Source organism: Emys orbicularis, chromosome 2 (genome assembly GCF_028017835.1).
Source record: "Emys orbicularis isolate rEmyOrb1 chromosome 2, rEmyOrb1.hap1, whole genome shotgun sequence".
NCBI lineage: Eukaryota > Metazoa > Chordata > Testudines > Emydidae > Emys > Emys orbicularis.
In genome coordinates, this window is record NC_088684.1 from 232,377,124 (window position 1) to 232,391,090 (window position 13,967).

Consider the following 13,967-nt stretch of genomic DNA (forward strand, 5'->3'; position numbering starts at 1 on the left):
GGCTAGGGAACAAGGGAAAAGGGCAGGAGTGATGATGATAGTGGTAAGGGATACATCTCTCCCAGGGAGGAGATTAGCAATGATCCTGATGAAGCCTGCCAACAGGTTTGCATTTGCATGGGTGAGAGGCCAACTACTTTGATGGTGTTGTTCTCAGGCCTGCCCACACTCCTGCTCAAAAATCCCACATGAACATCAGTAGATGGGTTAGAAAAACTCTATGTTTTTTCTCTAAAAGAATTCTTATTAAATGTGTGTGTGTGGTTCCACAATGCTCTACTTTGTGCCTCTTCCTAGTCAATGTGTAGCCAAATAAGCTTACTTTATACTGGTCCTCCATTGCTGCTAGCTGGAGTTTTGCACTCTCACTGATTTTCACTTGTTCTTTCCATTTCAGCTCCAATTTGGCCAATTCATCAGCATAAACACTGCATTTCATCTTCTCATCCTAAAGTAGTATAACAGAAGTCATGATCAGTCACTTAACATTTTACAAATCTATGGATTTTTTTTTTTTTTAAATTATCTAACCATGCAGCACTCAGTGCTTCCCAGAAATTAGACAATTGTCAGGTGGCTTCCCCATGGATTGATTACAGGCCCCTATTTATGTGGTAAGGCTTTGAAGAGGACAAGGGTACCGGGAACTATAGCAATAAGGTCCAATATACTTTTCCTTCTCGAGTCTTCAACAAGCTGCTATTCTTCTCTCCCCTTATCTGTTCTAGCTTTTCTGTATACACACAGTTTTACTCCTGCTCTTCAAAACATGCTGCCACTCTGTAAGGTGTCTCACATCCACTTCAATAAAAAACCCATTCCAGCGAGCTTTGTAAACACCCAGAGCACCTTTCATCCAGAAGGCCAAAGGCAAAGGTTTCCTTTAAAGCATCCCATGTAACTCAAATGACCAACATAAGTCAGTAATGAACCAGCATAAATGTGACACCCCCCCCCCTCGCCACAGAAAGTAATGAATGCAATTGCCTTGCACATGTCACACCACGGTAAACAAACATTAGCATAATATGTTTGTGAAAACATGAAATATAGGGTGGTAATCTTAATGGAAACAAGTGAATGCACTTTATTTAAATAGTTGCCTCCGAAGATCTCTTTACAGATATTTCCATTTCACCATTTCAGGTTGTTCTCACCCCAATATTTGCTTTATAAAATTACTGACATTCCATTTCCACCCAAAAATAGCAGACAATCAAACATGCAACAAAGAATACCATAGCACCCACACAATGAGGTCTTAAAATTCTACTGTGAAGATACCTGCTTATGATAAAGTTTCTATTGTGATCACATATGTGCTATATGAATGACTATTAAGGGAACAAACAGTTCAGTAGCTGAGAAGAGTATTTCAACGTTTGAGATTTATTCCTTGTAGCTACTTTCTGTTCAACTTTCCAAAGCAGCCCTTTACTTACTGATAACATTTGCTTGCATTTCTTATACTTCTCTGTTTTCTCAGCAATTTCTTTGTTCATTTCACATGCTTGATCCTTTACCACGAACTCTGAAACTATATCAGGTGAAATGGGGCTAGCTGCAAATATTGAAAAAAAATATGAATATTTGTTCTTTGTTTTTTAAATAAACGCAGCACAACAGGAATGAATGAAGGGTGGACAACAGTTCAAATCTTGCCAATGTCACACACACTAATATGCATCTTGGAGACAACATGTACATGACCCAATCTCTGCTGGCCACAGGCATATTAAGATGAGGGCAGCTATATCAGGCTCTTGCCAATGAGGCCCTCAACTGGGCAAGGTTTGGATACCCATGCTGAACAGAAAATATTCCACAGCACATAAAAAGTGTTTGGAGAGTTGAACATCCCTTTGAGAAATTAAACCATTTATAAACTTCATTCTCGGAGCACAATATTATTGGTACATATATTTTACCCTTTTGAAAAAATGCTTAATACTCTAAATGTCACAAAATTGCAACTATTTACTTTCTCTCCAGTATGTGTTATGACATATTACAAGTTCCTTTCTTTATGCTTAGAAGGCTAGATTTGTGGGAAGCTTAATAGTCCATGAAAATTACAACATAGACAAGTGTTTTCTAGCAAATCATTCATGTCTATAAATTATTAAGATACATATTTCTGTTCTTTTCTGCAGATAACTGAACACTTTACCAGCATGGATTTTGCAATAAAATATATGAAACTGTAACTGTACCATGGCTGAAGAGATGTTATGCTACTGTACACATTTCTTTTTACTGAAATTCTGTTTATTAGCTAAACAAAAACAAACAAGCCATGCTATATAACTTAATAATTGATCTTAAACACCAACTCAGGGCTCAATCCTGCCAACACTTACATATGTAAACTTCACTCATGTCAGCAGACCCAATGAGAATATTTATGGGTGCAAGTATTTGCAGGAGCAGGCTCTCAAACTCGTGTTCATATTTCTAATCGGTTTCCATTGGGTTATCCAAACCCCAAGGGCTAGTTGTTTATATACAAGGTACTTTTATAGATTACTTCACAAATTAATATTCTATTTGAGGCCAACAAATAGAAACCATTAAAAAAAGTTTACGTTGTTGATACCTGGAGATGTGGTCAACTTTTTATCTGTAACGACTGCAGTAGCTGTCTCAATGTTTGAGGCATCCGTCACTTTCTGTTGGTTCCCTGCAATTTTCTTTATGAAAAAACAATTTTGGTACTTTATTCAAAGAAAACATCAATCAAGAATTACAATGATTGTGGAACTGCTGAGAACACAGATATGTTATAATTTAACTCAGTTCACTACTTTTTGAAGAAGTGGATAACTGTACACCATCCACCGCTTTTGTTTAAAGAAAAACACAAAAGCAAACTAATATATTTCTCTGGCTTTATATCATCTCCTGGAAATGGACTCATCAAAGTTGCTGGTGTCAAGGTGAGATAAGATTCAAAAATCTACACTTTATACTATCTCCACTGCATCTTTGCCACTGACCCTAAAATATGATCAGTTTACTGCTTTTATAATGCCGTATTTTATAATAATTTTCTTGCAAAAACAGTAATTATAAAAAATATTTTACAAAATAGATTATGGAAATCTCCACAGAGTATCTGCTAAACTTTAAACATTTAAATTTAATATTCCAATTTAAACTGGAATCTATGTTATGAATTGGGACAGATATAGAATAATAAAGACAGATCTTGGATACTATAGTTCCTTTTTTTTTAAGCTAACATTTGAGCTGGGTGTCAGATATACATGACATACACACGACATAGCATACCCCAAGACACAGGCAGGGGACCAGACATTGGCCAACAGACATTATGGGATGATACCTCATTCCCTATTGACCTTCAGGATGATACAGGAAATAGCAGATATGAATCAGGTAGCTTCTGCAATATCGATAGATCGATATAGATAAAATAAGCAACCAAGCACGCACATAAAAGAGGTGCAGATGCACAGTTCTGCTGCTGCATGAAACCCCTTTACCCATCTCTGTACACAGTCTTTCTCCCAAGTGTTCTCACCCTCTCTGCAGGGGAGATGAGTGAAGGAATGAAAATGCAATGCCACGGTTTCCTCTTTCACAGTTGGAGAGAGAAGATGCCTCAGCAAAAGAATGGTATGCCTTGAAGATAATCCAGTTTATAACATCACACAAACTCAATAAGCTTTCAACATATACCAAATACTAGGATACTATGTTTGGTTTCGACAGCTTATATCCAACATCATAGATATAAATTGGCTCTACTATAGAAAGTATTATATTCATTGACCATTCCTCACACAATGTTCTGATTCTTGTTTAAATGCATTGTTCTTTGCTACAACAAATTTTAAACAAACATTGAAAAGTCACGAAGAGCAAATGGATTCTCCAATGCTACTTACTGTCTGGTCTACAAGTTTATTCACTTGTTTTTGGAGCTTTTGGCATTCCTTGAACTTTTCTCGATAATGGTCAGCAGCCATCTGCAGTCGAAGCTTCAGATCCTCAACCTCTCTGCGCAGTTCCTGCTCTACTGTGCTCGACATTTCCTTTTAAAAAAATTTAAAAAATAAATATCAGAAAATATATTCTCTTTTGTTCAAATCAATACTATAGAACCTTTTTCAGGCAGTGGTAATGAAGACAAAGATTTGATTTTGGGGGGGAAAGATGGGGGATAATTCTTTTTCTTGGTTGCAAGAACTCAGGTCCTACAATGAGAGCCACTTTGAGCAGAAGAAGGTGATGGAGTGAGAGGGCATTCATCAGAGACACAAATGTGTCTCTCTGGGTCTGTGAGCTGATCTGCATCCACCACAACATGAGTTTGAGCATTCTAGGGCCTATTCTAATTTATGGCAACTGACTATGGTTCTGAAGGAACTATATACAACTAAGAATTGGCAGAGCAGAACTGTGTTCCATCATGCCCCATATGTCAGTGGGAGAAGTGAAGTGGAGATATACGATTGTTGCAGGAACCAAATAACTCAGCTTTAGCCACTGGGGTAATTCTCACCTGTTCAGCTTTGGCCAAACTTTGGCTCCTTTCTGCAGCCTGAATGGCGCAATGGACCACAGATAATCTGGCCAATTTTTCTGAGAATACTTTTCAAAGATAAGTTGTAAAGTAATAAATACCTTTTCAACTCTACCCTCATAATAAAGAATGCTGGGATATTTGAAAATGAAAGAATAAAGTAAATTGCTTTTGCTACATTTTGGAACTGTAGGTGCGCATTCCATGAATTTTCAGGCTGGCACACTATTTTTATAATCCTATCTGTAATAGCCACAAGCCCACTGAAGTCAATGCAAGTCTTTCCATTTGACTTCAATGGGCTTTGGATTAAACAACCTCTGATGGATAATATACCCATTCATGATGGTTTTAAATATATTAACGTATTACTACTTATTAAAAAAGTTTAGCAAACAACCTACTTCGATCCACAAATTCTGAACCGTTTGAGAAAAGGATATATAGTTTTCTTCTAATGAGGAGAGAAACTTTAGCAAGAGAAGAATCCCATCCAGTAGTTCTTATATCTCATTTGCACCGATTTTAGAACAACCTGACCCACAGACATTCAGAAGAGTTAAAAAGAGTCAATTTAAAATAATCCAGATATCATATTGCTGTATTAGTCTGTAAGAATGTCCGAAAAAAATATTCTTAATTATTCCCATACAAACTATTTAAGAATCTTCTTTCTAATCACACCTCCTAATCCATTTACATGCTTTAAATTACAAGTAATATCATCAGTGGTGAGATAGAGGTTTTATTAATTATCCAGAAACAAGTTTTGTTTTCATGATTTTTTCAAAACTGAAAACTGCTGTAACTAAACAAGCTCACATCATCAGGTTTTGTGAAGAACATGAATAAATCTCAGAACAAAAAAAAGGTCACATTTTACCTGTTCATTTTTCACAAGAGTGACTTTTTTAAGCTCAGCTACAGCATCAGCAAGCTGCTTCTTCAACTTCTCATTTTCCAATCGAGCACTGTGAAGATCTGCCATTGTCTTATCTCGCACATTTACTGTATCACTCAGCTCTTTTGACATTAAGACAGCTTCCTGCTTGCTAGCCTGAATATGATCTTCAGCTTTCCGAAGTTGTTCCTTTAAAATATCTGCATCCTCCTGAAAGAAAAAAATAAAAATAAACTTGTTTGAATATAGTGCTTCCCATTGGCATGGTTATGCTTATGAGATGTGAACATTTGAAATAAAAAGCAAATATCCCTGATAGCTCTAGCAAAGACGTTGCTCATATCCATTCCATAGTAGGTGTGCATGCGCCACATGCACCGGTGCCGGAAGTTTTTTCCCCTCAGCAGTATCCGTAGGGTACCGACTCTGGCGCCCACATGGCGCAGTAGAAGGGGCACCGCTGGCTCCCCCATCCTCAGTTCCTTCTTGTCGGAAACGCCGAGTAGTGGGGATGGAGGGCGGGTTGGGGAATGGACATGAGCAACACATCTCAAAGAACACCAATTACGGAAAAGGTAACTGCCTTTTCTTCTTTGAGTCCTTGCTCATGTCCATTCCACATTAGGGGACTCCAAAGCAGTACCAACGGAGGTGAGTAGAAGTTCACGGACGTGTAAATTGCAACACAGCTCTGCCGAACCCAGCATCATCCCTGGCCTGCTGAGTGATGGCATAATGAGTCGTGAATGTGTGGACAGAGGACTACGCTGCGGCTCTACAGATGTCCAGGATAGGGATGTGCACCAGGAAGGCCGCCGAAGACGCCTGAGCTCTAGTCGAGTGGGCTCTGACAATTGGCGGCAGCGGAACCCCGGCCAGGTTGTAGCAGGTCTTTATGCATCAGCTAATCCAATTGGAAATCCTCTTCGTGGACACTGGAAGGCCCTTCATCTTGTCTACTGTAGCGATGAAGAGCTGAGTTGAGTTACGGAAAGGCTTGGTACGTTCAAAGTAAAACCTTCGGCCATCCAGCACATGAAGACGCCTCTTTACTGGTCTTGTGCGGTTTGGGACAGAACACGGGGAGGAAGATGTCCCAGTTCATATGGAAGATGGATACCACCTTCGGCAGGAAGGCCGAGTGGGGCCGCAGCTGAACCTTGTCTTTGTAGAAGACCATGTACGGCGGTTCTGAGGTCAAGGCTTTAATTTCAGAGACCCATCTCGCTGACATCAACGCCACCAGAAACGCGACCTTCCATGACAGATGGGAAAGGGAGCAGGAACCAAGCAGCTCAAAGGGCAGGCCAGTGAGCCTAGAGAGGACCAAGTTAAGATCCCACTGCAGGACAGGAGCCCATACCTGCGGGAAGAGTCTCTTGAGCCCTCTCAAGAATCTGACTGTCATATCATGGGAAAACACCGTCTGTCCTAGGCTTGGCGGGTGAAAAGCGGAGATGGCCGCGAGATGCACTCTAATGGAAGTGTGTGCCAGGCACTAGTTCCTCAAATGGAACAGGTAGTCCAGGACAGCCTGTTTGGAAGAATGCGAGGGAGAGATGCCACATTCAGATGCCCAGCGGGAAAACCTCAGCCACTTGGCCAGGTAAGTCAGTCTAGTTGAGGGCTTCCTACTCCCCAGGAGAACCTGTTGAACCTCTTCCAAACAGGTCTGCTCCTCCGGGTTCAGCCACACAGCATCAACACTGAGCGGTGGAGGGAATCGAGGTTGGGGTATAAGAGCCGACCGTGGTCCTGTGACAGCAGGTCCGGTCACTTGGGCAGAGGCCGCTGACAGGCTCATGAGCATGCCAAACCAGTGCTGGCGAGACCATGCTGGGGCAATCATGACAACTTGCACCTTGTCTCTCTTGATCTTTGCCAGGTCCCTGCTGATGAGTAGAATCAGAAGGAATGCGTACAGCAGGCTCCCTGACCACAACAGGAGGAAGGCATCGGAGAGGAAGCCCTTGCTCAGGCCTTGCAGAGAACAAAACTAGTGGCACTTCCTGTTTTGTCTGGTAGCGAACAGGTCAACTTGGGGAGTTCCCCAGCTTTGGAAGATCATGAAGGCTCCCTTTGGATGGAGAGACCACTCGTGTGGAGAGGAGAAGTCCTACTGAGCTGGTCCGCCAGCATATTCTTGACGCCGGGAAGGTGACAAGCTTCCAGGTGGATTCGTGGCTGATGCAAAAGTCCCGTAGACGGAGTGCCTCTTGACAGAGAGCCAACAAGCGTATTCCCCCTTGCCTGTTGATGTAGAACATTGAGGCTGTGTTGTCCTCAGGACTCAAACCACTTTGCCCGACAGGTGCGGCAGGAAGACTCCACACCCCAGCTGGACTGCTCTGAGTTCTTTGACGTTCCTGTGTAACTTCGCCTCATCCAGGGACCACATCCCCTGTGTCTGGAGGTCGCCGAGATGCACACCCCAGCCGTGGTCCGAGTGTCCGACACCAACTCAATGGAGTGGGGGGGTTATCGAACGGAAACCCCTCCAGGACTGTCCTGGGGTCGGTCCACCATCGCAGCGAGGTCAGTATCGCCTGGGGAATGGTAACGATCTTTTCTAGGGAATCCCGGGACTGGGAATAGACCATCGCCAGCCATTGTTGCAGGGGCCGCATCCAGAGCCTGGCATGGTGGACAACATAAATGCATGCTGCCATGTGACCCAGCAGGTGCAGACCCTGGCTGTAGTCAGAGGGAACATGGAGACTTCCACGATGAGGTTCGTCAATGTGTGGAACCTTTCCAGCAGCAGGACCACTCTGGCGCAGGTCAAGTCGAGGACCACTCCGATGAACTCGATCCTCTGCACCAGCACTAACCATATACAACTATATTACAGGATTTCAAAGTTCGCAAGAACAGAGAATGAAACAATGCTAGCTGAAGCAGATAGTCCAGCACAGATATGGCAGCAAGGAGGAACTGAGGGTGGGGGGAGATGGCGGTGCCCCTTATACCGCGCCATGTGGGTGCCACTGCCAGTCCCCTATGGATACTGCTAAGGAAAAATCTTCCAGCACCGCTGCATGTGGCGAGCACACATACCTAATATGGAATGGACATGAGCAAGCACTCAAAGAAGAACTGACTTGTACACGCGTGACTCCTATTTTTTCCCTTAATTGATTGACTCAAAATTGTGTACAATCATTTATCATTTAAATGAGTTAAATGTATACTATATATGAACAATCTGTTTCAAAATAGAAGTGTCAATAAATAATATTTTTACTTACTATTTTGCACACTACCTTTTTATTGCATTTCAAGCTTACATTTTAAACACAATTAACATAACTTTAAAAACGTATTTTGTACTCTATTAACATTACAACAGTTTTGATAAGCAGAAACAGCTATCTACAGTTTCACAAACAGAATTCACTTGTATGGTAGAGGAGACTTTACATAAAAGTACTGGATGACATCCTCTCTCTTGCTCGGGCCCTGTACACCATGAAAAGGCTGGGAGTGGTGAAGAGGTGCCCTAAAAGACCCATATCTGGCCAAAAGGAGGAATCTGTTGGTGCAGGCACTGGGAAAGATAGAGCTGTAAGGGTATCTTCCAAGGACCTGCTTCACCAGCCCTGGCATCGGAAGCATGCCGGGATGGGACTACAGCAGGACAGGGACAGAGTCACCACACACAGTGCTGCAAAGATTCCAGGTAGCACTGCATACCACAGGGCAGCTCCAGGAGGTTGATGTAATTTAGACAAGCACATGCCCTTTGACTGTGTTCTGGGTTGCACCCAATGTGTTTCATTATTTCAGATACTTGAATTTATTCATAATTACATTCACCAAAGGTTAGAGTAGCCTAATAGTCTCAAGTTTGTCCTTTTGGGGGGAAAAAATTACGTGACATTGAAAGTAACAGATTAGGTTGGATACTAAATACAATTCAAGGAAATGTATGTATAAAAACCACCCAGCATAAAAATATTTCAGTGGTAAATCTTTAGTTGCTGAAAAGAGTACCACTGAGTAGACCAGGGATGGGCAAACTTTTTGGCCCGAGGGCCACATCTGGGTGGGGAAATTGCATGCAGGACCATGAATGTAGGGCTGGGACAGGGGGTTGGGGTGTGGGAGGGAGTGCAGGAAAGGGCTCAGGGCAAAGGAAGGGTGTGGGGTGTATGAGGGGGCTCAGGGCAGGGGGCTGGGGTGCAGGTGTGCAGCAGGGGTCTCAGGGAGGGGGTTGGGGTGCAGGAGGGGTTCAGCAGAGGGCTCAGGGCAGGGGGTTGGGGTGCAGGAGGGGTTCAGGGTGCGGGCTCCGGCCCAGTGCCGCTTACCTTGAGTGGCTCCCGGGTGGCAGCGGCTCGCAGCGGGGCTAAGGCAGGCTCCCCGTTCCAAGCCAATGGGAGCTGCAGGGGCAGGTACCCGCAGGTGAGGGCAGTGTGTGGAGGAGCCCTCAGCCCCGCCTCCCCCTCCCCCCCAGGGACATGGTGCCAGCCGCTTCCGGGAGTGGTGCGGGGCCCGCAGCACCACAGGGGTGGCAATCCCGCGGGCTGGATCCAAAGGCCCGATGGGCCGGATCCGGCCTGCAGGCCGTAGTTTGTCCACCCCTGGAGTAGACTGCTGAGGTGTGGGAATAGTAAGTGAGGGATGCTTGGAAAGATGTCAAGAGGCAGCTGTTGAAGACAGTTTGGGCACACTTCAAAATGGCTACTACTACATGATGTTGGCCATTGAAGTATCCAAAACCAGATTTTTTTTTTTAAATAAAAGCTGGAGTGGAATCTTACAAAGACAATTCTATTTTTTTAAATCATATACCTAGTTTGAATATGTTTTTAGAAAGTTTACATTGTGCATATGAGCTTTTCATTCATAGACTAGTAAATAGGGTATAATTCCATCATTACAGAATAAACTAGTGTCCAAAAGCCCCAACCAAGATTGGGGCTTCATTGTACTAGATATTCTAGAACCACATGATCACTGCTTCTTTACCCTTGTGGTACTAGGTCATATTAATCAGTTACATCTCTGCAAATCTGTGGGATTTAGTAACACATAATAAAGAAATGTTAGGGACCCCCTCAAGAAATGGCAGTAAGTGCTCAGCAAGTTTAACAAATGAATATAGATACTGTTTTATCCATTCCTGGAACAAACCCTTCTGAGGTAAAACACAGTAGCTGTTTTATCAATATATTCAGCAGCAAAACCATAAAGCAGTCAAAAGAAGGACATGAGAAATACCGTATCTAGTCTAAACGGCAGACAACAAGCTTTCCTCTTTCTTCTCTTGCTATTTCCCTTGTCAATAGCACTACTTTCACACTTCCATTGAATACCATTCCCACAATCCTTGTTACTAGATTGCAAGTTTCTGTTCTTTCAAGCTCTTGATGACTTCTTCAAAAAGAAGACTAACAAGACCAGTTGATTTGCCTTCCTTGTCATATACTGCCCAAAATCCTCTCTATTGTGATTCCTACCTTTTCTACCCTGCTCTCAAGGTTAATTCTTCCTGAAAAAGTCTTGGAGCCAATTCTCTGCTCTCATCCTCCTTGAGCTTTTTGCTGATCTTGTCCTCTTGTTTGATACCTTGTCCTCCCCTTGGTTTTCATGTCACTGTTAAATCTTGTCAATGCATTATACTAATTGTTCCTTCAACATCTCTTTTGGTGGCTCCTCTTCCTCTCCCTCCACCTCACTCCATAAAGTGAAGTCCTAACAGGGCTACAATCTTGGCTCCCTTCTCTTCTGGTATTTTTAACCTACTGACATCACAACTACCATCTCTGTGCTGACAACTCACAAATTACCTCTCCATGCCTGTGTCCCTCCATCTCCCCCTTCATTTTAGCCTGTCTCAGATATCTTCCCCCCCAGATATTTTTTCATCAACTCAAACTTAGCATGGCTAAAACTGAACTTATTTTGTTCCTAAACCCTCTCCCACTTTCTCATTTCTCTGTCTTTATTGAAAACTCCTCTATCCTCCCTGATATTCAGGCACATATCCTGGAGGTGACCATCAACTCCTCCCGCTCCTTTGCCAAACACATATAACCTTAAATTAAAAACAATTTCAGATTGTGAAGTGTATTTTCAAATTGGGCCAATTATATGAGTACCGCTTACCTTGTTTGAGGAGGAAAGCAAGAAAGCTCTCTTCAGGTTTTCTTTTTCAGCTATACATAGCTGTAACTTGCCAACCTCCTCTTTGTAATGGGATATCATATTTTCTTTGTTCGCATCCAAATTCTTTAATGTATGAACCTCTTTTACTAGCTTGGTGGTTTCTATTTCTGTATTCTTCAAGTGTATCTGTAATGATGCTCAAAAGTGTCAAACTCATTTTTTCCAATTAAATCACAGGAATCAGTCACATTATAAAGACTATTGTGTATCTCAAATCAAAGAATAACTTCTCACCTGTTCATTTAAACGTTTTCTAAGTCCTCCTATATCAGGCTTGACTATCAGTTTCCAGCAGATAAAGATACTAATCAAACACTTGATAATGTCACTATCCTTATATTAGAAGCTTTCTGACTGCTGCTTTCCAGCTGTACCATCCAACACCAGCTTTACTATACTACTAGAAAACACAGCCTTGTTCTAAGAATAGGGCAAGCATAACAATTCTGAAAACTCTAACACAGTGGCTCTCAACCTTTCCAGACTACTGTACCCCTTTCAGGAACCTGTACTCCCTTTCACCTCACTTAAAAACTACTTGGTCACAAAATCAGACATAAGAATACACAAGTGTCACAACGCACTATGAAAAATTGCTTACTTCCTCGTTTCTACCATATAATTATAAAATAAATCAATTAGAATACATATATTGTACTTACTTTTCAGTGTATAATATATAAAGCCATATAAACAAGTTATTGTCTGTATGAAAGTTTAGTTTATACCGACTTTCCTAGTGCTTTTTATGTAGCCTATTGTAAAACTAGGCAAATATCTAAATGAGTTGACATACCCACTGGAAGACCTCAGCCTACCCCCAGGAGTACGCATACCCCTTGTTGAGAACCACTGGGCTAACACTTTCCTGATGGGGATGGGATGTCTAGACGGGTATAAAATGATTTGGGGGAAATTACAGAGAGGCGTTACTCTTCTAACAACATCCTCTTATACCAGTCTAGACAAATGGGACTGCAACAGCAGTACCCAGTACCAGAGACAATGGGTGGGACTACCTGGAAAGAGCAGTCAGTTACAACCAAGTAATATTTGAAGATGCCACCATACCTAATATGTAATAGCTAGTAAATAAGTGTTACATATCCCAAGCATGTGCCCAATGCAGGTCTAGAAGTCTCCCATTTGCTCTGTCCACTCACAAGGAAAACACTGTGGTTATGGAATGCGCCTTGATGTTTACAGGAGATTTAGGGACTAGGCTTTTCCAGTATTGTCTCTAATACAAAGAGCTGCTCCTTGGATGCAGACATGCTTTCAGGCACACCCTATTTTTTTTTTAAAGCTATGTAGATAACCTAAAGATGTTAATGTTCTAACATCTCATCCAGACAACTGCTTCTAAGAGGAGAAGATAAAGAACAATAGCCTTAAGTAAGCCCTAGTTCAGGGGTGGGCAAACGATGGCCCGCGGGACTGTCCTGCCCGGCCCCCGATCTCCTGGCCTGGGAGGCTTGCCCCCGGCCCCTCCCCTGCTGTTCCCCCTCCCCCGCAGCCTCAGCTCGCTCGCTCAGCAGCCGGCGCAATGCTCTGGGCAGCGGGGCTGTGACCACCTGGGGCAGCGTAGTGGTAGAGCCCGGCCAGACCCGGTGCTCTCTGCTGCGTGGTGGCAGCGGCAGCAGCCGAGCGGCGCAGCTATAGCACCGCCAGCCACCGGTGCTCCAGGCAGCGCGGGGCAGGGAGCGGGGGGGGGGGGTTGGATAGAGGGCAGGGGAGTTCGGGGTGGTGGTCGGGGGCAGGGGTGTGGATGGTGGTCGGGGGGGAACAGGGGATTGAATGGGGGCAGGGGTCCCGGGAGGCAGTCAGGAAGGAAGGGGGGTTGGATGGGGCGGCAGGGGGCTGTCAGGGGCAGGGGTTCCAGGGGCAGTCAGGGGACAGGGAGAAGGGGTGGTTGGATGGGGAAAGGGTCCTGGGAGCAGGAGAGGGATGTCAGGAATGAGATGAGGGGTTGGATGGGGCGGCGGGAGTCCGGGGGCACTCAGGGGACAGGGAGCGGGGTGTGTGTGGATGAGGCAGGGCTCCCAGAGGGGCCGTCAGGGAACAGGGGGGGTTGGATGGGGCAGGGCTCCCAGAGGGGCCGTCAGGGAATGGGGGGGTTGGATGGGGCAGGAGTGGGGGGGGGAGGAAGATAGGAGGTGGGGGCCGGGCCACGACCCCTTCCCCTAACCGGCCCTCCATACAAATTTACAAAACCTGATGCAGCCCTCAGTCCAAAACATTTGCCCGCCCCTGCCCTAGTACAAGCTAGTAGAGACATTTCTGAAGTACCACTGATTCTTGTATCTACCTTCTCAAATCCATTTGTCTGAGGTAGTACCATAGATTGAT

General features: G+C 43.9%; 1 protein-coding gene across 2 annotated transcripts in view; it reads right to left on the reverse strand.

Annotated features, from left to right (window-relative positions):
- The window catches only part of TAX1BP1 (Tax1 binding protein 1), a 125,581-nt gene that overhangs the window by 40,133 nt on the left and 71,481 nt on the right, over positions 1–13,967 (reverse strand). For both annotated transcript variants that reach the window (XM_065397972.1, XM_065397970.1), the window contains exons 8-13: positions 11,559–11,744; positions 5,433–5,660; positions 3,912–4,058; positions 2,597–2,690; positions 1,443–1,561; positions 323–448 (exon numbers count right to left, since the gene is read on the reverse strand). In XM_065397972.1, the coding sequence (XP_065254044.1) occupies positions 323–448; positions 1,443–1,561; positions 2,597–2,690; positions 3,912–4,058; positions 5,433–5,660; positions 11,559–11,744 (900 nt within the window). The remainder of the gene's footprint in view (positions 1–322; positions 449–1,442; positions 1,562–2,596; positions 2,691–3,911; positions 4,059–5,432; positions 5,661–11,558; positions 11,745–13,967) is intronic.